This window comes from Sprattus sprattus, assembly GCF_963457725.1.
Source record: "Sprattus sprattus genome assembly, chromosome: 17".
NCBI classification, from domain to species: Eukaryota; Metazoa; Chordata; class Actinopteri; order Clupeiformes; family Clupeidae; genus Sprattus; species Sprattus sprattus.
Window position 1 is genome coordinate 15,906,143 of NC_137915.1, and position 26,300 is coordinate 15,932,442.

General features: G+C 42.5%; 1 protein-coding gene across 1 annotated transcript in view; it reads left to right on the plus strand.

Annotated features, from left to right (window-relative positions):
- Positions 1-11,636: 11,636 nt before the first annotated feature.
- Positions 11,637-26,300, plus strand: part of dok6 (docking protein 6) — a gene marked incomplete at both ends in the record, with an annotated part of 36,348 nt that continues 21,684 nt past the window's right edge. The window contains one exon of the mRNA XM_080855189.1: positions 11,637-11,702. Coding sequence (XP_080711315.1) covers positions 11,637-11,702 — 66 coding nt within the window. The remainder of the gene's footprint in view (positions 11,703-26,300) is intronic.

The window sequence follows — 26,300 nt, forward strand, 5'->3', positions numbered from 1 at the left end:
CCTAGTGGAATTTGTAGGGAGGGGTGGCAGGATCTGCACACATGCAGATGTCCTGTATGTACAGGTGTGCCATTTCAAAATGGCTGTCATGGAAACTGAGCTGGTGGAAATGCATCATGGGAAGAGGCGTGGTGGCTACTCTATGCTCCTGCTGGTCAGGAGTAACAGGTACATTGTGGTGTTTGTTAAGTCCTTCTTGTCCTTTAAAGATCCAATGAATCCCTATTTTCTCTCAACAGCTATGTTTCTGGCTAGGTTTTTTTGGTAATGTAAATGTTGTATTTATAACAGTGCATATAATGTATTCATGTGTGTTTCACATGTTTTATGACATACAATTTGTTATGATGTTTGATTTTGTAATGAATAAATGAGTAATATTAAGTTTGTGTTGTTTTTGTTAAAAGCTGAGCCGTGTTGCGGTGGTCCCTCATGTAAACCATGTAAACTCTTAAGGTATGTATTTATGTGGGGTGACATTAGTGAGAATGAATATTTTAGCTTACCCCATATTGTTTTCTGGCCCAGCAATAATCTTTCACTGTCCTTGAGCACATGCCTGTCTTATTATGGGGAGGTAAATATAGGATAGAATCATAAATTGAGTGCAGTCAAATTTCTTGCAAGTGCATAATAAGCATGATATAGCAAGTTATTGACCCCCACTGTAAAAACAGTCCTTTGTGCAAATGTGTGCTTATGAGAAGGATGAGATGGTTGTCCATTTTCTATGCTCATGTTTCTCTGTATGTTGCCAGACTATTGTTGGGGAAGTGAAATTAAATTAGGCACTCACCAACCAAACCCTCTGCTTTGATTACTGAGGTTTTTAAAAAGGAATGAAGCCCTGCTTGTAAAACAGAACTGCACAAAAAAACTAAATTCATCTTCTAGCTGTGCAGAATATTATGTCACTATATAAATATGCGATTACCAGGCCATTACAAAAAGATTCCGGAATGTAATATGTGGTAAGTAGAACAATGGTCACGGAATCTTGGAATCCCGGAATGAAAAGTTAATCTGGTGTTTACGGTCTCTCACCCTTGGGGTAGCCAGGGTGATATTTCCCTCCAGGGTTCTGGAATGAAGCTAGCAAAAATGCTAACTCCTCTCATTCCTGACATGCTACAGCAATTACAATGTTGAAGTTGAAATATGATTACCTCTGGTTTCTAGGGTTCATTCTAATTCCATTCTCTGAACAAACTTCAGTACAGTATGTAGGATTCAAGTGGACTTTTTGCTTTTTGGAGTGCACTCTTGGTGGAAAGAAGGTTCTTAATGAATTCTTAAAAGGGCAAACAGTTCTATTTAGAACCTTTTCAGCACAGACATCTGTCAGCATAAAAGCTTTCATTCCACCAAACAGATCAGCTCAAGTTTACATTTGAAGGGTTGATTACTTGCACAAAAACACCCTCATATGAGGATCCTAGGGTTCCTCCATTTCAGCAACAAGACAACAAGACAAGATCTAGACGGTTATAGCTAAGAAGACAAGAAGGTTCTAGCTTGCACAATGTGTTTTTCCTTCTGCAACGGAAAGCTAGCTTTTATCAGAGGTGTGCCAGGTGAGCTAACAGTAAAACTGATACTCTGCCATGACACAATCCAGACCTGGGGCCTGCAAACTGTCTGCAGGGGAGCGGGCCTCTCTGTGCTGGGTGTCTCTTTCGCATTCTGTTTTCTTAAAACCCCTCATACACCCCCACCCGCACAAATCTCTGACCACAGACTGTACCCCCCCATCCCTGCCGACAACCCACCAAAGAACTGATGAAGAGTGGAGTGGGTTGGGAGGGCAGAATAATCGCTTCTCATCGAGCTCACATTTGCATTCTGCCGACCCACTCCCCTGTAATTGGTCTCTGGCATATTGACGTCTGACAGAATTACGACATAGGTAGCAGCTGCAGACCACAATATATTGTGGCTTTGGCTGCGTAGCTGACACTTGTAATGTGAAGTGTTGCTAACACGGAATGACGTGGATTAACAACTTGATAAATTTGTCCCGCTACTGATTGGGGTGTGCTGCAACGCTATATATAGGCCATGGAGTCAATTAAACGGCACAGTCAAAACAGGTGACGAAAAAAAAAAACACCTTTTTACATTTATTAAAGCGCTCCTAAAAAGCCAGTGAAAGGAAGAGGGGAAAAAGTGGTTCGCTGTAATATAGGGGAAGGTATAGATATGTGTGCGCTTATACTCATGTGCGGAACTACTTACTAGCACCTTCTGGCCGCGTCCCCGGGCGGCCAGACAAAGAGTGACATTGTGTGTTGGTTTTGGTTTGAAAGAGCTGAACGCGCTGAGTCTTGGCCGCTGCTTGGGCCGCCTGTGCCACAGAGGGAGAGGCTGCGTCTTGTGATCACGTTTCTGCCTCTCGCTGGCTTGCTCTCTCTCTCACTCACGACGTGCCATCAGCTTGTGAACGACAGAGTCGCCGCAGAGTGCAGAGGACAGAGTCTCTTTCTTTTCATTTTCAGAAACACCAACAGTGCTCCTGCTTCAAGCTCGGTGGCTTCAGCTCCAGTTTGAGATGAGACACTACAGAAGGACAGAGTTTACAGTTATTTTTCTTTAAAGTCGATTTCTTTATTTTCATTTGGTGAAATGTCAACAAACCCAGCAGATGACCACAGCTCAGTGAACAATAACATTTGAGTTGGACACTCCGAGGAGCCGTTTGCCCACTGTGAAATTTCCCAATGCCTCTCACTCCAGTTTAACTGTTGGATCCCCTTGAGTCAGCTTCTTTGCTGTGCATCAGATGTGAGACACCTTCCACAGGGCTGAAAGGCTTGCAGCTCACTGTTTGTTATTTGTTGTTTTTTTGAAGTGTAAACAATGGACAAAATGAGTCAAGAAACACAATTTGCTCAGTACTGGATGTCATTAACCTTTCTCCCTCTGGCAGTTTTTCTCCTTTTATAACATAGAACTATCCAGTTCCCCAGTGGTATTGCTAACCTTCCTTTAATTTGAAAATGGACCTTGGGATAACCTTCATGGACCATCACTTTAGGGAATGGCAGTTTTCCAGCTTTGATGTTAATGCGGGCACATGCTTATGAGTGCACACACACACACACACACACACACACACACACACACACACACACACACACAGACACACACACACACACACACAGACACACACACACACACACACACACACACACACACATTCTCTCACACACACACATTCTCAGACACACACACACACACACACACACACATGCACACACACACACACACACACACACACACACACACACACACACACACACACACACATGCAGACACTCTGTCTCTCTCTCTCTCTCACACACACACACACACACACACACAAAGACACACACACACACATACCTACACCCATACACGTATTGAATATGATGTCTTCACAATGCAATAGTAATTTGTGTATAGCAGCAAGGGCCAAGATGGCAGCTGAAATCTGTCCTTGACCAAGGCAGGAGAGGTTCTGCTGCCCACTCAGCTGTTTTCACTGTGCAGACAGTGCAGGGACAGATGGGTGTGAGTGAAAGACAAGCCCACAGACAGCGGGTCTCCACGGTGACCCCCGTGGGTTGTCGAAAATAACCTGTGAATAACCACTGCAGGCGACAGTCTGCCCCGGCACGGCACACTAAAACCTAAAGCCTACAGGCAGCCGCAGCGGGACAGCTGACAGGAAGACACCGCCGCTCTCCAGCCAAATAAACTTGGACAGAGTTCTCTCCACTCTCAATGAGGGGTTTTTGTTTGTCAGCTTATTTTTTTATTTACTTCTTCATTTACCTGCCTACTTTATATTTACCTCCATCCCCTGGACGTTTCGGAGCCCTCTGAGGCTGCTGCAGAAGTTGTCAGCACCGCATTGAAATATGCTGGTAACCAGCAGTAATGTCTGCCCTTCTTACACTTGACTTTTCTTTGGCTTAAGATGTTAACACAAAGTTGACAGGGGATGGGGATTTTTCCCTCTCTGGAGAGCTAAAAATATGTCTCACACACACACACACACACACACACACACACAGTGTGCCCACTTTTTGAGCTTTTAAAGATTTACCCGAGTTCCCAAATGAGTCATAGTATTTGGGTTATTTCAGCAGTGTATGTTCTTTAGACATAAACCTCTGACAAATCTAAGTTAAGACAGTGATTTAAAATATCCTTTAATTACAACCTGGCTTTCTTTTTTGGCTATTGAAACAGTACCTGCTTGTCTTTCTCTTATACTGCCTGTGGTTTATTTGAACAAGTGTTGTGTGATGTGTGTGTTCTTTGTGTGTGTGTGTGTGTGTGTGTGTGTGTGTGTGTGTGTGTGTGTGTGTGTGTGTGTGTGAGAGAGAGAGAGAGAGAAAGAGAATGCGTGAGTGTATGTGCCTGTGTTACAGTGCCTGCAGTCAAAACAGACCTAAAGTTGCACACTTTGCAAGTATAATTTGACACTTCAGTGAATTTATGTTCTTATTAAGTATTTAAAACTAAACATAGACTTACGCACTACATCACAGAAATTAAATTAGTTCAAAGGCTTGTGATTGCATTTCTTCTTTTACAGATCCTTAACACCACACAAAATCAGTCTATGACAAATATCTTACACCACACACCAAATGTGTTTTATTTTGTGTAGTTTTTTCAATTTCACATTCATAAAAACTTACCGTTGTCATAGTGATTAATTTCTGTTGTGGCACTTCTTGGAGGAAAACTATTGGAAGTTATAATTGTACTAAGCCCCCTTCCCCTCCAATCCCAAACATAATCAACTGTTTCGTGAGAGGACTTAAGAGCATCTGGAGTTTTAGGGATTTTTTTTTTTTACAGAATTTAAATAAATATGCAGTTTTAATTGGCATGGACAATATCCTATGCTTCTATACAAACACACACACACACACACACACACACACACACACACACACACACACACATATATACAGACATATACTCACAAATCGTCTGCCGTCATCATATTATAAAAGACGTTTGAACATATGCACAAGCGTCATTCATTCAACTATTTGACATAAACTTTTACAACAGGCATGAAGCACACAGAAACATTTCAATTTGACTGCACTGAAAGTAATGTAGCATTCCTTCAATGGACGTCAGAGGCACTATTACAAGGTTGGGATTCAGATGTGCACCACATGTACAAGGGCTTCTTAAAACAAGCAAAGCGAACTGCCTGAGGGGAATACCTGCTCTCTCTTTACGCTACTGACCAGGTAGTTCCACTTCTCCCCAGTTCTCCTCTGGCTGGCCTCCGTGGCAGTTTTGAAATGAGCAGAGTAGTTGGTGTTTCAGCAAAATCACTTCCCAGATAAATCCGTTTCTCATGAATCAGAAATGCAGTCTGTGGATGGTTTTTCTTTGGTGAGAAAAAAATACAGTATTAAAATAAATGTAAATATAGTGTAAAAATATGAGGCATTTTTCACACTATACTGACACACTGTGGCTGTCACTTTGACACGGTGCAAGGGTTTCATTGTTCCAAACTACAGTACAATGTAATAATGGATGTACAATGTTCATACCGTGAGACACTATGTGCACAGACAGACAAAATGCAGCATTTACAAAACTGCAAAGACATCAGTTGTGGCGACTGCAATCACTGAAAGCATTATGCTGTTTTGAAAATGGACTGTCAAGTGTTCAAAATTGCTACAAATGACAAGTCAGTGAAAACTAAGCCCTTCTTTTGGGCCATTAAGATGGCTGAAGTAACTTAGTGTATGCAGACTTGGATGTGAGCACTATTCAGGAACTGAGAAGAGGAGGAAATGGCTTCAGCTTCAAAGAGTTGCTGTCAGTCCAAGAGCACAATTATGAAGCAGTAGAGAATGGTAAATGTTTGCAATCAGAGGCAAAAAGGGAATGGAAAAACCAACATAAGGACAACCAATAAAGTTATGTTAAAAGACTATAAAGTTCGATCCAACAAAAAAACTATAAAATAGTTAAACTTAAGGCATCAGAATGAACCTTTCTACCCCATCTTATATCACAGACCAAGTGCAGTACATTTCACTCGACCTGTGTTATTTGAGAAGGGATTTACAGCAGGCTCACATGCATGAAGCGCAAACAGAAGGGTATGGGATCAAATCGAGTGTCCCTCCACTCGCTCGCAGTCGAGAGGGGCTGGCGCTACTGGCGCACGTCATTGGCCGACCTACCTCTGTTTACCGAAGGGCTTTCGTTTCGTCGCTTTTTTCCCTGGCGCTCACACATGAGCCGTTGTGGATGTAAAAGAGTGGCTTTGTCTTGATGAAGTGGCTTCGCGGAGCACATATGCTACTGCCAAATCCCGAGCAGACCGGCCCCGGCTCCGGCACCGGCACCGGCACCGGAGTCCAATCACAGAGACACAAATCTCACCTGTTTCATATTAAACCAGTTAGATTAATCGTGGAAAGCCAGCAAAACTGTAGCGCTTCGTCGAGTGAATGTAAGCTTCCCTCTTCCACTCACTCTACTTAAACTCACAGATGAAATCTTTAGGTGGAAGGTGGATTTATTTTTTTAATCCCCAGATTTCCCCCATCTCCTTCCAGATAACATTCTTCCTTTCAGTTAATGCCACTAAATGGTTCTTGCACCATCACAAGACACATTTATAATAATGACCTATGTAACACAGTTACACAGTCGTACAAATGTCTAAGGGTCACGGTTTTTGTTGACCATCGGCGGCTTGTTGATGGATAGTCATGGGATACCCAGTGAGTGCCTGAAGGACAACATTGCCCCCTAAAGGACAATTTGGGTGACCCCCAATATAACTGACTGTGTCCCTATGGTAAGGCAACATGTGAGTCAGTCACGATGAAAAGAGGGAACTGCAGGATAAAGATTAAGTGAGGTAAACACATTTGACCCCCTGCCCTTCACTCTCTGAGTTATGTACTAACAAGGCCAAAACAGTCTGCACTTAATTATTAGAACTGTTCTCCTTCTAAACAGCAGGTGTCAGTGTTGCTAAATTAAACGTGTTGTCTCATACTCAAAGACGCCTAAATCTGTGGTTTATAAAATAATCTAAAAATATCCGATTAATATGGTTACTGTACACAATATATGTCTAATATATGATTCATAACATGCAACGAATGATTGTGCTGATGTAGCCCATAGGGTTGCGCTTTGTATCTCTGAGGATGACAACTTTGCCTTTCATTCAGACTTGTGACTGGAAGCCAGTGGAGAAGTGGTTTGAAGTCATAAGAGCAGGTGAGTCTCCCATTGACATCTCGCAGAAGTAAGACCAGTATGGTGTCATTATTCTGCTTAAATGTGGCATAGATGTGAAATGTGGCCAGGTTGATTTATTATATGGTGTGTGTATATTTAAAATCTGCGCTCCATCCATGTACCAGAGTGTTACTCGGGAAACAGTCCCACTTCACTTATCCCCAGACTATAATCCTGGCAAAAACTAACCAGGAGAGCTATAGGCTAGCCTTCACCTGGCTAGGTTCCAAAGATCCTGACCGTTAGGAAAACTGGTCTAATTTATGCACTGATCAGGAACAGTGTAATTCTGGGATATCAGACGTTAACCAGCACACTGCATGAGAGAGAACCAACTAAGGTGTGTTTATGGGTGTACAATGTCCATCTGTTATGTAACAACAAATAATAAACTACAGTATGAGATATGAGCATATGTATATAGCACGTGTTTTCATTTATCGTGTTAGCAATTGCATCAGCTCAATATTTTGTGAGCTCATTCCCCTTTGAGTTAAATTTCAAATTGGCAAAGAATGTAGGATTCGCATTTAAAATTCTGTTACACAACCACAATGCGACTTTTCACTCCCACTGTTAATTCAAAACAATTATTCATCTGTGAATTAACTATTCTGCGTTGAATTAATAATAATACACAGTTACTTTCCAGGTTTTTTTTATTTCCTTACACAAACTGCATTCATATCAACAAGGTATCAAATATTTATATGTATTTATATTAGGTATTTCTGGGGTACTTTCCGAGAGCAGGTCTCTGGTGTTTGCGCTTGTGGTTGTCATATATTTCTCACTGACACATGCTCTATGTTTAGAATAACGGAATACCTAGATGGCCGCCCTGGATGCGTATGTGTGTACTGGGTCATTCACACTCTGCTACTTCCTTCCTGTGTTCGCGTGGAGAAGGTGACTGCAGCAGAACTATTGACACCCTAGGGAAAGGGCCTTCGGATTCCACCCTGACAACATGAGCCCAAATTTATCACACTGAACTTCATATCGCCATCTGGATCCCCACGCTCCAGTCACTGGCTCCTCCATTCCAGAGCTTTCTCCCGAGGCACTTTTTGCCAGCCAGCCTCAGCCGAGGAAGAGTCTGCACATCCATAAAGTTTCTCATCGGATTTCAGGCCGAGCTGAAATTTTTTAGACGAGAGCATGAAAATGGCGTAACATTTTAGTGGGGCTCCTTAATAATTCCATTTAATAGGTTCATAAAATACTTCACCACAAATGAGCAAAATAAAGGTCATTTTATAATTTCACGACATGGTCTGAAAAAGCCAATTTCACATAAATGTGTCTGGAATACTGCAGATTATAGAAATTTCGCTGTGTATACAAGGAAAGTGACAAATTCACGATCATGCCAAAAAACCTCTCTTAACTATTTCAAACCACATGAATGTCCTTCACTGTGTAATTGTCTCAGAGCAGGCAATTCAGTGATATTTATTTTTATTAAGATAATGCAAAGAGTGAAGGACAAAGATGGCTGCAAACCATTCCTCATTTAATGCTTATGAGTAAATCATAAATATGACAGAGGGGACCCGGGGCGATTTCTGTGCCATAGCCAGCCTCTCCTACTCACCCAGCGTCCTCTGTGAAGGGCCAAGGAGCCGACATTAACCCTGATCCTTTTATCCTCCCTTTCTCACTCTTTTTCTACCTCTCTCTCCCTCCATCTATCTCAATCTACCCCTCATGCTCTCTTTCTCTCTTCCTCCACCACTGTCTTACTTTCACTTTCTCCCTCTCGCTCTCTCTCGCTCTCATCCACCCTTCCACCATCTCTCTATATCCATTTCCCTCTCTTGCTATCTTTCTGCCCCCCCCCCCACCCCCCCACCCCACTCCATTCCACTCTCTCCCTTTATCTACATCTCTCTCACCTTTTCTCTCACTCCCTGTCTCCCTCTCCTCTTTTCACCTCGTTCCTCCTTTCGATCCTGAAGGCACTGACATTTAATCAAACCCAAGTCCCAACGTGCTCATTTTCACATCTGCCCCATGTGAAGCACAATAAAAAGCACTCACTAGCCCTCAGACATTACCATAACTCTGACAGCATGGGCCCATATCTAATTGCTTACGAGGCATATAGTCTAAGCTTTTTTTCTTTTCCAATCTATTAATTATTTACCCACATGTGTAATTGAAAGCACACAAGACAAAGCACAAAGGGGGCCAACCCGCAATACACAGATGATATCAATATTCTACCGCAAGACAGGCCTGCTGCTATCAGTGTCAAGCACATGTAAAAGAGGTGGACGCTGGGTTGGTGTGTGGTCTGCAAATGCTAGGCTACTCAATTGAATGTCGCAGTTCCCTCGGAGTGAAGTTTAAATTGCTATATAAATCACTGCGGACACATAAGACATGGATTGTCATGTAGAGTAGGTATGACAAATAGGAACTATGACAAGCCACTGTGAGATGAAATGCCCAAATGATTCATTTTCTTTATATGTGGATTTAGAGCTTCCATAACAACATTTATAATTCCTATCAAATTTTTTTTATTCAATCAATGTTGTTTTCTCTCTCTCTCTATCTCTCTCTCTCTCTCTCCATCCGTCTCTTAGAAATGTTTCTTTACTGTGGCTAAAGAGTTATGACTGAGAGGGCTGTGAATTTGTCTGTGTAAATATATTAGAATGACAAAAGCTATCAACAGAAAATTAAGGGGGAGGGTATCTGACAGTCGTCTGTCATCAGCCGGGATGACATTTCCAGTTAATATACAGGGGGGAACACAAGAGATGGAGAAGAAGCTGAGGCAGGTCTGAAGCTTTAGGACAGCGCCAAAAAAGAGAGAGATGACGGATATCAGAGACGAGTTGTTTGTTTGCTCTGCTTTCTCGCAACCAGACAAACATGGGGGATATTGCAGAGGCAGAGGCAGGGGTGTTGTAATTTCTGCCGTGAAAGAAAATGGAACGTTGACAAATAAGAGTTCTCAAAGTGTCAGTCATCCATGATGAAATAAATAAAAGACTCATTGCATTGCTTGCAGAGTGGAAGAATATGATCTTCTGTGTGTGTGTGTGTGTGTGTGTGTGTGTGTGTGTGTGTGTGTGTGTGTGTGTGTGTGTGTGTGTGTGTGTGTGTGTGTGTGTGTGTGTGTGTGTGTGTGTGTGTGTGTGTGTGTGTGTGTGTGTGTGTGTGTGTGTTTGTGATCAGGAGTGGGTAGGTAACAATACGTGTAAAGTAGGAAAAACCTGGCGAAGCAATACTGGAACAAAACCTGGTGGTTCATTGCCTAAACACCCTTTGAGAAATGAACAATCAATCTATCATTCAGTCTGTTGGGATCATCTGTTGCGTCAGATGTGACTTATATCCCAAATACCCGAAACAGTGGCGAATACAGTTGAGCAAATGACTCAAGACTGCGGTCTGATCCTCCTGTTTATATAACCCGTTGCATAATCCTCTGTCCCCCTGTTGCCATTTCATTAACATACCCAAAGCTCCTATGCCTATACACCTGAACCATCTGCTGTTTTAATGCTGTGGATTTTGGTTGTCATGTTTTTTTATGACCATGGATTCTCCCAATCCCAAACAAGGATTAGTAGGTTTAGAGCTATGGGTTTGGAGAGATTGGAAAGGGTTCATTTTATCTTTGGATTTGCTTCCCTTTTTTTGATGGGTTAGATTTCTACATTTTTTTTTTCCATTTTTGACAGCAGTTGGTGGTTTGGAGTCTTTTAAAAAATTACCTTGAACAAATCCTTGGGTAATTCATAAGCATCTTATAATTTGTGAAAACGTGTCTCTGGGAAAAATTCTGGTGGATAGGCTACAATGAATGCAAATGTGGACTAAACTGGCAGAGACAGTGAATTCTCAACTGTCAAGAAATTCGATCTCAGACATGGTCTTCTGATTCTCTTACTTGCACTAATTGGTTGTTTCAACTTAGGTGGAAATAGCACAAGGTAAGAGCTCTCTGTGAAAACACTGACTTTGTGATTACGTGTTTCCAGCAAGGGTACTTACATCTTGTACAGAATGACCAACATTCGACTTTCTCTCACATTCAGCATCGCCCAACAACTCATGCAAACCTAATCGACTGTGCAGCCGCATATCCAGTTAGCACTTCACCCCCCCTCCTCGTGGGGAGCAGGATGGTGTGATCCAGGAAGCCGCGCTGCTACTGAATCACATCAGCTGACGAACAGCATCTCCCCATCCGCGGATGGAACGACCCGCCCGAGCCGGGTGCCCGAACGCTGACACAGGAGGCAGGTTGTCTGTGGTCTCTGAATGCTAGGCAGACTTCTGGAGGAGGAGGCGAAACAAGAAAAAAGGGACGTAAACCTGTTACCATGGCTTCTAACTTCAATGACATAGTGAAACAAGGCTACGTGAAAATACGGAGTAAGAAATTGGGGGTAAGTGACACTTACAGTGGCCACTAAAGTGAATTGTTTCAGCAGCAGCAGGCAGCATCTGAATGCAAAAAGGTTAAATTGCTTCATAGGCTGTTATCTTGACGTGAACTTCCTTCAGAAAATGAAGCGGAGTAGAAACGTTTAGATTATATTTGCACTTCGCTTATACGAATACGCTTTCCCATATGAATTGTGAAGTAAATGATGTTCAATAACAAAATATAACCATCATCAATAAGGTGCGTCTCACGTCAGATTAGTTTGTAACCTTAGTTTGATAATGTTTGTTCCTTCCTTTATGCGTATGCGTATCCTTTAAAACAGAGTAGCCTACTATAATTAAATGTTGCTGGACAAAAATATTTTTCAACAGTTGTGTTGTCAAAAAAAAGTGAATGTCAATATTTCATAGACAAACAAAGATGTGTCAACACATGAAATGGCTTCATACAGTAACAGTACCCAAAACGTCCCAGCTTTTGTTTGTCTACTATGTTGGTCGCAATGCAACGAAACGTACACAGCTGAATGATGTTTTAGTTTGAGTTTATTTTCCTTATCCGGTTATCCGGTGAAACAGTTGAACAGGTCTTTAAATCACTATCTTCCAGTTGCCTTTTGACTGCTACGAGCATTTAAAAGGAAAACAACAGAGAAAAATATGCTGAGACATTAGTCCATTGAGAAATTCCAAATCCAGTTGGGGGCAGGAATAGTTGCTGGAAAGAGACGCTTTGTCAGATGCTGCTTTACATGGCGCTTCCTTTAATTCATATGAATATACTGAAAAGGTGATTCCATTGGAATAAGTCCTTTGCCTTTGCATTTTACCTGCCAAACATCATAAAATCCAATTCAAATCCATCCATTTACTGTGAGGCAGAAAAAATAAAGTAACAACTGTAAGTTTCAATTGGCCTACAGCAGTTTTTTAGGCATCTTTGAAAACCTTTGTTTATGACCATTACAGTGCATACTTGTGTAAACATTCATGCTTTGTGTGACTGCATTATTTGTGTAGAAGGGTCAGTTGTGTTTCAGGTGTATATGCCAACAACTTTCAATCTAACACACCATTTGTTGGTTTTTATGCCTTTTAACTTAGCCTCTCTCTCACTGTTGTGGTACCACCATTGGAAGTAATTACCCCCCCCCCCCCCCCCTTTTTTAGAAATTGTGGGCCTTAATTTCATGGACTGGAAATGAGCAAAGCAACGAGCAATGAGCAAAATCAACTGAAGCTAATTTGATAACTTAGAAAAATTATTTAGCTAATTCAATACCTAGAGCAAGATCCTAATTGCAAACATGGGCGGTTCAGCTCAATGCAGATCATACCGGACAGACTCTGCTTATTGCCCATGGCTGAAATTTGAACCCAGGGTGTCTTTCTGGATATTGTTTTTTTTAATGTTCAATGTCCCCCAATGATTTGCCCCTTGTTGATCCTTGTGTTATAGTGTTATAAGTGTTATAAGCTAATGTTATAAGCTAGTTTCTCATGTCCTAACTGGGTTGTGTGTCTAGAAATCCTGCACCATGATGTACAATCGTACACATATTGTTCAGTTGCAAGTTTGTATGTTTTTGTGAGCCTTCACACATCTAAGTTATGTCCTTCCCCATGGGTTCAATGCTGCAGTGGTGGGGCTCCTGTGCAGCCATGACACCAGTATTACCTTCGTGCATGGCTATTTGAGCTAGTGTTTGTCATTCTCATTTCCTCTGTACAGAAATTGCTCTGAAATGAACCGTAACTATTAGAACAGGGTCTGGAGCTCCCATTCAAGGCTGCAGTCAAAAGAAAAGAGATGAAAAAAAAAGACAAGACAGTTCACTGGCTTTCATGTTTTATGCACAGCCCATTTTTTTTATATATCTTAGTTGACTGAATCGGCCCAACGGTACAGTGGGGGCTAGCTGCCTCCGATTTTTTATTTTTTTTGAGCAAGTGTCGTCTTGGATTCACGGATCAATACTCTCGAGCTGTAGGATGAGCTTCCTCTCTCTCTCTCTCTCTCTCTCTCTCTCTCGCTCTCTCTTTCTCTCTCTCTCTCTCTCTCTGTCTCTTTCCTTCTCTCTGTTGAGAGAGGAAAGCCAAGTGGCTCAGGCCAGACTGCCGTTAAGAACAGCACCTCGGCCCGGCTGTTTGTCATTCTCCCTGTTCCCCCCTCTACTTGTGTTTGGAGAGAAAGACAGGTACAGCACAGTGCCCTCACAGCTACAGTATGTCCAAGCTTATATTGGACATCATTTGCCCTTTTAGTTTTGTCCTTATTTTGATCTTGTGTTTGGGTCATGCTTGTGCCAGATATACTGAGGTTATTCAGATGAAGTGAATACCCTCTGAAAAGTATTGTAGTGTTGAAGAATTACAGTGTAAACATTGACTGCTTAATGTTTAGAAAGTTCATGATACATTTCTTCGTTTGACATTTTGACATTCATGCACACATGGTCATTTTAGATAAGAAATACAACAGCATTTACGGTCCCAGCTAGACAGCAGCTGGGTTTACATCCAACTTTTTAATGTGAATTTTTACCATTTGAACAGGAAATCCTAACTGGAATCGTTTGAAATTTGCATAATATTTTCATCGAAAAAGTTGAGTAAGTCGAATAAAAAACCAATTCGCTAGAAGGCAGTGGATTAACTCCCAGTCAGCATTGGATATAATGCAACAAAGGTTGATGGAGACGGGTTTACTTGTTTTTTTTTGCCATTTCATTAGGTATTTTCTGTTAAAGTTGTACTGACATCCTTTGATTTTTGATCCCACAGCTGCTCACAACTCCTGCCTTGATTAGGAGAGGGTCCATTTTTAATTTGCCTTACACAGCGGATGGAAACTCGCACAGACTTGCATTTTCTTTAGCCAAATTTTCATGAATGCGCTTAAAATATGCGAATGAGTTGGATGGAAACCCAGCTAGTGAGGATTTAGATTAAAATGCCAGACCAGAGAAGAAACACGTTATCCATTTGCACGCTCAGAAATATGTACTTGTTACTTGGTATGTACTTGTATTTAGAAGTTTCTGTGGACCTTAAATTATATGTTTTGTTGGACATATAATTATTGTAGCCTACTGTATGGAGATCCCAAGAGACAATGGCCAACATATACAGACTCACTGGCTGATTTGTCATCGGTAATACTGCAGGACTAGTGTGGACGTCACTGTATATTTATCGATAACTGTTTCTCATCTTTCAGCCCTGCGCTGTTCTATCCATCCTCAGCATGTTTTCTAGCTGCTTCTTATACACTGTGTGTGTTATTCAGAGGCATTATTTACAATGTTTCTGACATCTGCTCAGTGAGAAACTGTTTCAGGAGGGAGAGATAATGATGGGATGTATTTGATCATATTGCAGTATCGAAAGGGAATGTCACTGGATTTATTTTTTTTAACAGTAAGTAGTGAGTGTGTGTGTTATTAGAAGAAGAGCTTAAATAATCATAGTAAGCATAACCAGAACATAAAGACTATTTAGCCTTCAACCAAAGTGTTAATGTGAAGGTTAATAATTGTGTCCTCAAGTGACTTGTAGTCATGGACTATGACTTTACTTGATGTGGTTTATGATGACCCAGTTTTGATGTCGGTATGTTAATCTAAAAATTTTATGATCACACAATCCTCAGTGTGAATTATACTGTATATGTTGTGTGAGATTTACATACATACAGTCCTGTGTCTAGGCATTTATCATGAGGCACCGTTGACATTAAAGGGTTTCATATGAACGGTTAAGCAGATATGACCATCTGCTGCAAACCGCAAACCCCATGCTATGTGCTGTTGAAGCTCCACTGAGGATAGATTAACTTGTCTAACCGTTGTCCTTTTGTGGGGTGTGTGGGGAAGGGGGGGAGGGGGTTGTCAGTTGGGTGGGAGTTAGCCTCTCTTTCCACCCCCATCATCACTAGACTGTACATTGAGAATATGTGTTATAATGGTGTGTGTTATCCTCGGCCATTATACTGCGTGAAACAAAAGCATCGCATTAGAGAACAATTGAGTCATTGTTGGACCAGTTAGCCATTTTACACTGGGATCACCCTAGTGTTTCTACTGTCTGTAACAATGAGCGTACAGACTGCAACCGTGTCCTTGTGAGGACTTTGGGGGGGGGGGGGGGGGGATGATAATGGTAATTGTTTTTATTGTTGAAGAAGAAAAGGCAGGCGTAATGAAGGAATCGTTATCTGGTGAAATTCCTTCCTGTTGAGTCAATGCACTTTTATCTTGAGCACTTTAAGCGTTTCCTTGATTGAGCCACGCGACTCTATCCTTAGTCGTACATCACTGTCATCCGCTCGCTCAGTGTCTAGTCCTCTTTAGCTAAAGACGCATGCAGTTAAGTAGTACCCTCGCTGAAGTACAGGGCTTTTTCATTCGTCTTGTCATCCTGTACATATGACTGGTTGAGAGTTGCCTCTCTTTTCACTCTGCAGTTGTGTCCATATAAATCGAATGCGTTTCCCCCCTCTCATCTGTACGCAGATGTGCTGTGGATCAGGTAGGATCCATTTGTTCTGGCCTCATCAGGCTTATTCAGACAAATCCGAGGATGGATTGCGAGCTGTAATTGGTCCTGATGAATGGCCCAGTGCAGGCTATGGGAGCTCCATTGTAAATGTAACGTGCAGTGATCTATGCTGCAGAATTATGCGGTTCCTTTCTATAAGATAACTTCTTGCCTGGCTATTGGTTTAAAATGTTCATAAAAGCTTTTTTTTTGCCTTTAACCAGGACTAATGCTACTATTAGTTGTTTGTGGCGAGGAGTAACTGATCAAGCAAGGCAGGAAGCCACGGTATCAGTGTCACCCAATAACTACATCCATGAGCCAACCATTTTCTCATGGACTACATTTTATTTTACTTTTATTCATTTTGCAGACACTTTATCAAGTACAACTCACAATACAGTACATTTATAAATACATATATACGTTTTCATCAGTACGACCTTGGTGTTGCTAGCACCTTGCTTTCCCACTGGAGCCAGAGGAACACAGGGATTGTGATGGGGTTGTTGCACCATAGAGGATGCTGTCCTGGCTGTGCCATTGAGTCTTCTGGGATGTACATGTTTGTGTGGTAAGCTAGGCTCTTTGACAGAACATATTTCCCATCGTGCTTGAGGCCCGAACAACAGCTTTGTTTCCACCTCTCGTGGACTGCTTACAAAGTGCAAAGTTCGCTAATCCGAGGCGAAAAAGTCAAAGCTCATCACACACTCTCTCGGATGGCAATTTAATTTCTCTAATCCCACGTCCTTATGCCAGACTGGCACTTAACAGCAAACCAAATTTAAAAGTCAAATCAGGATCTACCACCCTCCCCTGATCCTTTCGCCTAAACACGCACACACACACACACACACACACACACACACACACACACACACACACACACACACACACACACACACACACAGACAGACTCACACTTGCACATCCATGCACACACTTGTACATCCATGCACACACACACACACACTTACACTCATATTCTCTCTCTCTCGCTCGCTCTCTCTCTCTCTCTCTCTCTCTCTCTCTCTCAGATACACACACAAGCATACACACACACACACACACACACACACACACACACACACACACACACACACACACACACACACACAGCACTGAAGCACTTGTCGTTTAATGTGAAGTCTTCATTTATTAGTGCTAGTGGCTAAGATGGCCCAAACTTTGATTAAATGGGTTTGACCTTCATGTAAGGAGGGCTGACCCAGACCCATTCACTGATTCTGTCTGAAGAGAGCAGGATTGTGGACCTAACCTCTTATTTGGTTAATCAAGGGCAAATCCAGAATGATCAACATTATGAGAGGTTTTAAGGTTTGTATTTTAATGATAAACTATTTTTTCAAATGTAGGTAAATGGCTTAGTGCAGCTTTAGATAACTGTATTAATAGTTGAGGATTTCATTTGAATCATGTAAGCTTGTATATTTGAATGTCATTTGAATTTTAAAACCCTCTTTGGCAACCAGTGTTATCTGTGAAACCTTTGTGGTTATCCATACAATGATCAGAGCCAGCATATTAATCACAGTCTTTTTTACAGGCTCTTATTTAGCCTTCTGTGTAAATGCAAAGTGACCAACTCACTCAGCCCCCCTCATGCAAGCTTCAGCGTTACATGACCGTCAGAGACACCTGAGCTCTTGAGGTCCGTGTGAGGGAGAAAGAGAAAGAGAAAGAGAAAGAGAAAGAGAAAGAAAAGCCACTGCGTGCCGGTCCAAACCAATCCCTCCCAGGTCCATTTAGCCCTCCTCTTTTATCCTCTCATCATTTGGGGGGGCAGCATTAATCACAGGCCTGGGCCTTTTCCCAGGGCTCAGGTCATCCCCAGGCTGGCTGCTGCTGCTAAGCCTCAGAGCTTCAGCTGCCTGGGAACACGTGTATCCTGTGGTGTGTGGACAGGCACAGTCCTGCACTGGACTGAAACTAGCAACATTGGGCATGGGAGGCGGTCATGCTAGCAAGGAGGCTAAAACCCATGGGTGCTAGCGTTATTCACTAGCATGTCTCTTAATGTCTGCTACATGTCTACTACTCACTGCACAGCACTATACCCACTGGCTACTGTTACGTGTGGAGTGCCACAGGGAGGCTGGCTTCCTAGTATTAGTGCCATCACATTGCTGTGTCAGGTCCGGCCCAAATCCAAGCCACACAGTTCTAGAGTGTGGAGCTCAGTTCTAGAATGTGGAGCTCAGTTCTAGAATGTGGAGCTCAGTTCTAAAGTGTGGAGCTCAGTTCTAGAGGGTGGACTGTGGAGCTACATTGTCAGTCTGGCTCCACACTATCAGTATGTATACACACCATTCTCTTTTTTAATGACATGCCAGATCTGTGCTAGATGTGGGTCTGTGGATCTGTCCATATTATGAGTGCAGTCACTTCATCCTTTCATTCGTGTTGCGTCAGATCAGACCAGGACAATCGGGCCTGTGGATCTGTACTTTTAATCTGTCTCCATGAAATCAGTGCCGTCACACAGGTCCAACCCGGTCATTCATGTCATGTCAAATGAGGCCAGAACAATTCTAGAGTTAGCTGCCTGGGACTGTGGATATGTACCGTTAAACTGACTCCACATTATCAGTACCGTCACAACACCCTGTAATTCATGACACGTCAGATCGGGGCCAGATCCAGGCCAAATGCTAGCCAGATCCAGCACGGTGCTGTTCTGCAGTCAGCTGCCAGGCCCTGTGTAGTTCCACTGTCAGTCTGTCATTATCAGTGCCTACACACAGTCCCCATATTCATCGCAGCAGTCTCAGGATCAGCTGCTCTATGTGAAATAACACTGAGGTCTTCTCACATGCAGCAGTTTGCCAAGTGTGTTCTAAAATGGATTCACATACACATCCAATGTGGGCACAGGTGCGGGTACCAAAAGTTGATTACAGTAAAAAAAAGTCCTTCCTTTTGTCTCAATTTATGTTATCTTGCACTGTAACCAACACATCGTGTATGCAGCCTGGTTTATTAGGTATAGGAATAAGAAAATACTACTATTACTACTTTATACTATTTATAAGAGAATCTATAATAATTTCGTTATAAAAGCTTTCTTTGGGAAGGATGCTGCCCTGGTCTGATCTATAGAATGCTTGTATCTGGGTTGGTCCACTTTTAAGAAACAGGAAGAAATCGACAATCTAAAATAAGCAGAAAACAGTGGGCTGTACTCTTTCTTCTTTCATTGCAGTGCACACAGATCCCAACAATGCACTGCGAGGTGCAATTCAGTTCCACACATACTGTCAAGTCATGTTTTTGCCCCCACCCAATAAAAAGTGTCAGATTGAAACATCACAGATGCTGTGGCTATTCTGGGAAACATGAAGCACTTCACCAGAGGCGAGACCTGTATGTCAGTGGCCTACACACAGGCCTTGTTTCTCACATGGAATAGAATAAAACAAAAATAAAAAAAAATAATCCTCCTCACTTTCCCACCAGAGCAGCTACTCTGGGTGTTTCGTCAGGATGAATAATCACAGCAGTGCACACCTACAAGGGTGACCACTGTCATCGTTTCTATATTTATTTATTTGATTCATTTGGTTATTTATTTATTTTCTTCTTGATGAGGAATGACTCCGTGGGTGCAAATATATGGCTAGCTGCTTTGAGAAAACTCAGTAGGCTATGATGAGCAGAGAGAAGAGCAGTAGAGCGGTGCCGCTATCCAGTTTTCTATTACGCCAGTGATCGTATATTCTCCGGAGTTCTTGTTCAAAAGATGAATTTTGAAAAAGGACTGTCAAAGCGATTGCCATATTAGGTAGAATACAGTACCAGTTCTGCCACTTCCAAAAAAATCATTTTCAGCTAAGAGCAGAAGCGGGAGAAAAAAAAAATCACTTATCAAACTGATGGCAACATGTGATCATGAGCTTTGAATGGGGTCATGAATGATGATGTATGTTGAAAAATGATATGTGATATTTCCAGTCTTTCAAATGAACACTGAAATTTAATTTTAAGGACATATTCTCCATTCCTGGGGATGATGTCTCCCTCTCTCTCTCTCTCTCTCTCTCTCTCTCTCTCTCTCTCTCTCTCTCTCTCTCTCAAGCTCCAATCTGTCTGACCTTCTTGGGTCTAACTGAGTTTGCTAAGAGTGCACATTCTCCCATTCACAGCACACAAATGATAGCTATGAATAACCCTGAGTGTCGTCTGGTCTTTGCTCCCATAGACCTATGTTATATCTTGGCAGATGACACGATTCCATTTGTTAATGCTAGCAGGATTTTATGGATTGGATTAGTGAATATGAGTCTTTTTATTAGCAAGCAGGTCTTTATGTCTTGTTTTATTGTTTTGAGTTGATAGAATGAAATGACTGTCTGTCCCTGAAATAGCTACTGGGATATACACTGCCTCTCTCCTGTGTAATTATGCATATTTGGCAGCATGCACCTAATTTACCTCTGCAACAGGCTGTGTGTGTGTGTGTGTGTGTGTGTGTGTGTGTGTGTGTGTGTGTGTGTGTGTGTGTGTGTGTGTGTGTGTGTGTGTGTGTGTGTGTGTATATAGTATATGTGTACATATAGAGGGAGATGCAGCAGTTGAATCAGTAGGCCTGAAGCTGTGAGGTAAAAACTTCTCTTGGCAGGGAGACACTCGGCAGGTTCCTAAACCTGGAAACCAGCGCCCCACACTCAAAAATCTACAGTCAGCGATCCACACTCCTAATAACAATTGGCCTGATTGGGTGATCTACAGTCAGAAATCTACAGTCAGCACCCCACACTCCTAATGACAATTGGCCTGATTGGGTGATCTACAGTCAGAGATCCACATACTGTATATATTCTAATAAGTTGTCTGACTATGTGAACTACTTTCAGTGGTCCACACTTGAAACAATAATCTATTTGATTGGTTAATTTACTATTCCAAATTTATAATAATAATAATAATCACTCTGATTGGGTGATCTACACTCAGCAATCCACACTTACAATAATAATCACTCTGATTGGGTGATCTACACTCAGCAATCCACACTTACAATAATGATCACTCTGATTGGGTGATCTACTCTCAGCAATCCACAATACAATAATAATCACTCTGATTGTAGCCTGGATGTAGCATGGATCTACCAGATCAGCACCACATCCGGTCCAGATCAGCACCACATCCGGGCCAGACCAGCTCTCTGTCCGGGCCAGACCAGCACTGCATCACCTATGCCTTTACTTTGCTTAGAAAGTAAAGGGCTTTTCTATTTGGTTTAGCTGTAGCTTACCCAGGTTTGTTACTAAATCACATACTTGGAATATCCTTCAGGTCAATGTGAGTAAGTGCATTGTTTTTTGTAGGAAAAGGACAAACAGAACAATACAAAACAAAACAAAATCAATCGTATTCTAGAGGGTAAGTCAACTGGAATTAGAGTGGCAGAAGAACAGTGTTTCATTACTACAGAGCTCCAGAGGAGTTCTGCATCCCTGGCACAGGTTGCCCTAGATGCTTGTTTCCGCACATCCTCCACACAGCATGCTCGAGTGGGGATTAGCAGCCTTTACCTGCCCCACCCGCGTCTATGTAAATATGCCCCTTCCCCTACTGTCGCATTTGCATTCCCCCAAAATCTTTACATTGAAAAGTAGCTCTCATTCTCTCGCTGGTTTTTGTTTCATTTGCATTGTAGAGGCAGTTCTGCATGCTAAATACTTTCCAGCGTTATTGTTGTGCTGGTGCCTGACAGCACGCAGCCTTGTAGATTGGATTGAGATTGTGCTTTTTCTTAGTATTGCTGAGGGAAGCCATAATACAGACAGACGCGGATAAGAGATTGTCAATGCTCAAGTGGAGTGGTAATCATGATGATTGAAAAGTAAATCCTCAAAGGAGCAACACACCAAGTTCGGCGTCCAAGGAGAAACGGATTAAAGAGTGAGAATTTCTCTAATGCACAGACATAGCCCTGTTCACTTACACGAGAAAGGCATTAGTCAAATAATATCCAAAGATTACAATTATAGATTGATGAAATTGTTCTGAGGATGTCCTTGAAAAACAGGGATTTCAAAATATCAAAGTAGTTTTGCGTTTTTATTTCAGTAATGGATGAATAAGTGCTGTCAGAAAAGCACACTCAAGATGTTTACTGCAAGCACCCCTGTGCTGCCGAGGCCTCAGTAACAAACAACATTTCTCAAAAATATTGGAGAAAGTTGAATATTGACCTACTTCTTTTTCAGAATTATGGCTGCTATTTTTGTAATGTGCTTGAGTGTGCAAGAGCAGAGGTACGAGGTGAGACGGTCTTTGTGTTTGACATTTTAACTAATGCTCCTTGTGAAAGGTTAGCGTGACCTACATGTTCCTACATGATTTCTCCCCACACTTCGCTCTCTCCTTCTCTCCGGGTTTGTGTTCAGATAAGGCGCTTCTTCAAGTAAGGGGAGTGCAAATATGGCATTCTGGCAACAATGTGTGCGTGACCACTGGGATGCAAGTGGAGAGAGCCTTAATGATGATTGCATTATTTGATGAGGGCCCTGGCTGGAAGGAACGGCTTCTCTCCCCATGCTTAATAAAACATATGGTGCATGATACGGCTTTCCACTCCGGGTGTCACACGTCTGCGGAGATCAGACCCGGGACTCGTCATTGGCTGCTAAATGAGACCAGTCAGTATTAGTTTCTGCAGGGGCTATTAGTATGAGGCATGAGTGTGTGTGTGTGTGTGTGTGTGTTTCTGCAGGGGCTATTAGTATGAGGCATGGTGCAATGCATTGAGGGCCAGGGAGAGAGGAGAAAGCCACTGGGTGAATTTATTCTGTGTGTGTGTGCTTCAGTGTCTCTCTCTCCTTATCACATTCACACATAGGCATAAGACACGTACGCAAACACACAAACAAACAGAAATGCCCCTGCTTATATTCACATTATACACACACACACATGCACATACTCTAACTCTTACTTCTCAATGCCCCCCACTCTCTAGCTCTCTCTTACTCTTGCTCCCTCTCTCTCTCTCTCTCTCTCTCGCTCTCTTGCTCTCTCTCTCACACACACACACACACACACGCACACGCTGTGCCCAATAGGTTGTGGCTGTCCTGACAGCTTGTGTTATCAGCTTCCTCTATCTGGAGCGACTCAGTATGGACTGGCTGGCTGCTGGATTAGAACCCGGCAATGACACCGCCTGACCCTCTTAGGTGGCTGAGGGAGAGGAGGACCGTGGCTGGCACTGCACACAGTATCACATTTCTGGACCGGGGTGGCGCACGCATGAATGTTTCATTGAAAACTCAATCCAAGCATGGGTGATGAGACAGGGAGAAGGATTCCATGATTACTTGTACGGGAGGTGGCGATGCTTTTTGCATGAAGGATTTGGACTGTCCCAGATAAAGTAATCTATGATTAACTGGGCCAAGGCGCTCGCCTGCTCGCTCGCTCGTCTCCATACAGCAGCCAACGTCGGGGGCAGATTACAAAATGATGTTCGGAGTAGCCTAAATGCGGGGAGCAAGCACAGCGTAATGATATTGGTTGCCAAAACGTCTGTAAAGATAGTTCGACTAAAGCCGAATTACTTGAGGAGAGTGTAAGACATGATTGCCATAATGATGGTTCCAACAACTGTCCAATAACATAATAGATCAAACTCTATCAGTGTAATGAGTAATGTTGAGCGCAGAGGTAGCCCTGTCACGTTAGTGTTTTTTTGGTCTGACAAGGATTCGTAACACTGTAGGCAATCATACTATTTGTGGACACAGTCAGTCCTCATTGTCATGCTAGACGGAATTTACTTTTCAGCAGACTTTAAAAAGTCTCCTGGTTGTCTGAGGGTTCTCTGCACCATTGTTAAAAACCTCGGTGCTAAATTACTTGGGCGTTGCTTGAAGTTGTCAAGGTAGTCGCAGCTGCCGTCTGCTATGCCTATTTCATTATTTTTATGTTGACCAGTTCTCATTGTGCTTTTAGTGGCTATTGTTAGAAAGCTGTGAATATAATTCACTCAAGCTGAAAGCTATACATGGCAATGAAACATATAAATGGCTGTTTTAACATGCAATTTTGCCGGATGACTAATTCATTCTCAAATTTTTGATATTGAGAGATGTAATGACAGAATCAACAGTAATTTCAGGCGTTGCATTTGCACATTTCTGGTGGAAAGAACAGTGTGGTGAGGAAGTATTAAAGCATCAAAGACTTTCTTAAACTCACAGAAAGGCATTTTCATTGTGGCATTATTATTCCTGTACATTTTCCTTCCCTGTGTCATGACGACAGCCTACATGAGTTCCACATGATTGTCCCCGGGGGAACAAAAATATATTAAAGATGATATCTTGTCATCTCTTACATTGCAGGTCTATTTTTACCCACTAATAAGAACCTATAGGCCTACCCAACATGTCTCTTCCATATACCATCATCCGCTGCACTACACTAACAGAATCCATGCGTTTGTGTCTCTTTTCAAGTCACAGGCTTGGCTATTAATTGCTATCTTTGGCAGCAGGCATTCTGCTGAATACCTGATTGAGCTGGCTGAACAATGTAAGGCCAGACGGCGATTGGCATCCCGGAGATAACCCTGTGTGGACACTGCATCTGTCTGAGCAGGGGAAAAGTGAGCATGATTGTCTGAGGTGGTCAGGAGTCGGTGGTGGCGGCCTGCGCGGATAATGAGATAAACTTCACCTTGACTGCCCCTGACTCCGAAGGCGCACTCACATTTTAGATTTCACTTTAAAAGGTGATGCGTCAGGTTGCTGCAACAACACTGCTTTCTCTTGCACTACCCTGTCGGCACAAGAAAAGGTCACACACGTCCCTCAGCCCCCAGCATGTTGTTTTGTCTTTAGAACAGATAATGTTTAACTAGTGGGCTATGGCTGTCCACTGAAATAAGCAGTATTGCTGTATTATAAAACGTATAGGATTGTTAAACGTGTTATTATTGTGTATGTTCACAGGATTCACACAATTGTTTTGATGTCACGCTTCCCATCTACTTGGGACAATACCCTAATTTTCCCAACATGCTAATTTAGTGCTATCAAATGGCCGACAATCCCCCTTGTACACACTTTTTGTTTGGGGCTTTTGTTTTTTTTGGAGTGGCTAAATTTACCTGTCTCTTGTTCGCCGAAAGTGAAGAGCTCTCGAGCTTGTCTCTAATTTCCAACATTTGGGAGGAACATGGTGCCCCTGATTCATAATTAACCAGGCCGCCGCATACAAGGGGAGTTGTATTCATTAATCAGCCTTTGAAATGTTCTCCGTGCAATCAGCGCGCTCCGAAAAGGTAGGGTCCATCCCCGGCTCTTAGACCCCCATTGAGAGGCACTGTGAAGCCGGGAGCATGAAAGGAGACTGATTGCATATTCATATTTGCATGCACACTTTTAAGGGACCCTGCTTGGATGGGTGTTGTCTGAACCCCTTCATCAGAGTTGGGGACACAGACAAATCAGTCATGCTGTACAGGTTTGCCCCCACAGAAATAAAGCCTTTGGGAAGGGGAGGGGGGGGGGGGGGGGGGGGGGGGGGGGTTGCACACGTGCAGTGCTGTAAAGAACAGCAGATCAGTTAAAAAAAAGTCTTGCATTGTATTTCTAGGAAGCCACTGAGTCATCGTGAAGGCCTTTTGAAGGCAATTCATGGGTAAGGAAGTGGGCTATCCCATGGGGGTATCTACAGTGGAGTACCTATATGTGGGCGGATGTCGATTACCCCTTCAAAAAATGTGTTTGTCTTGAATGCTTTGCACAAATGGCAGCTTATTGAAATTGTCAGAATCAGAATCAGAATCAGAAACAGATTTATTGTCAAGTAGATTCTAGTGATTCTCATTTTGCAAAGATGATTTGCAATTCTAATACCATGTGTGGTATGACTGTATGTTGATGACTGGAGGAGCCGGTCTTTCCAAGACTGACAATGGCAGTTGTATGCTCATATGGAGAAGTAAAAAAAAAAGTAAATGCCTCAAAAAAAGCGTCTGTGTCCAAACGAGACTGCAAGTAAAGTAAGTGCTTCTTAGGAAC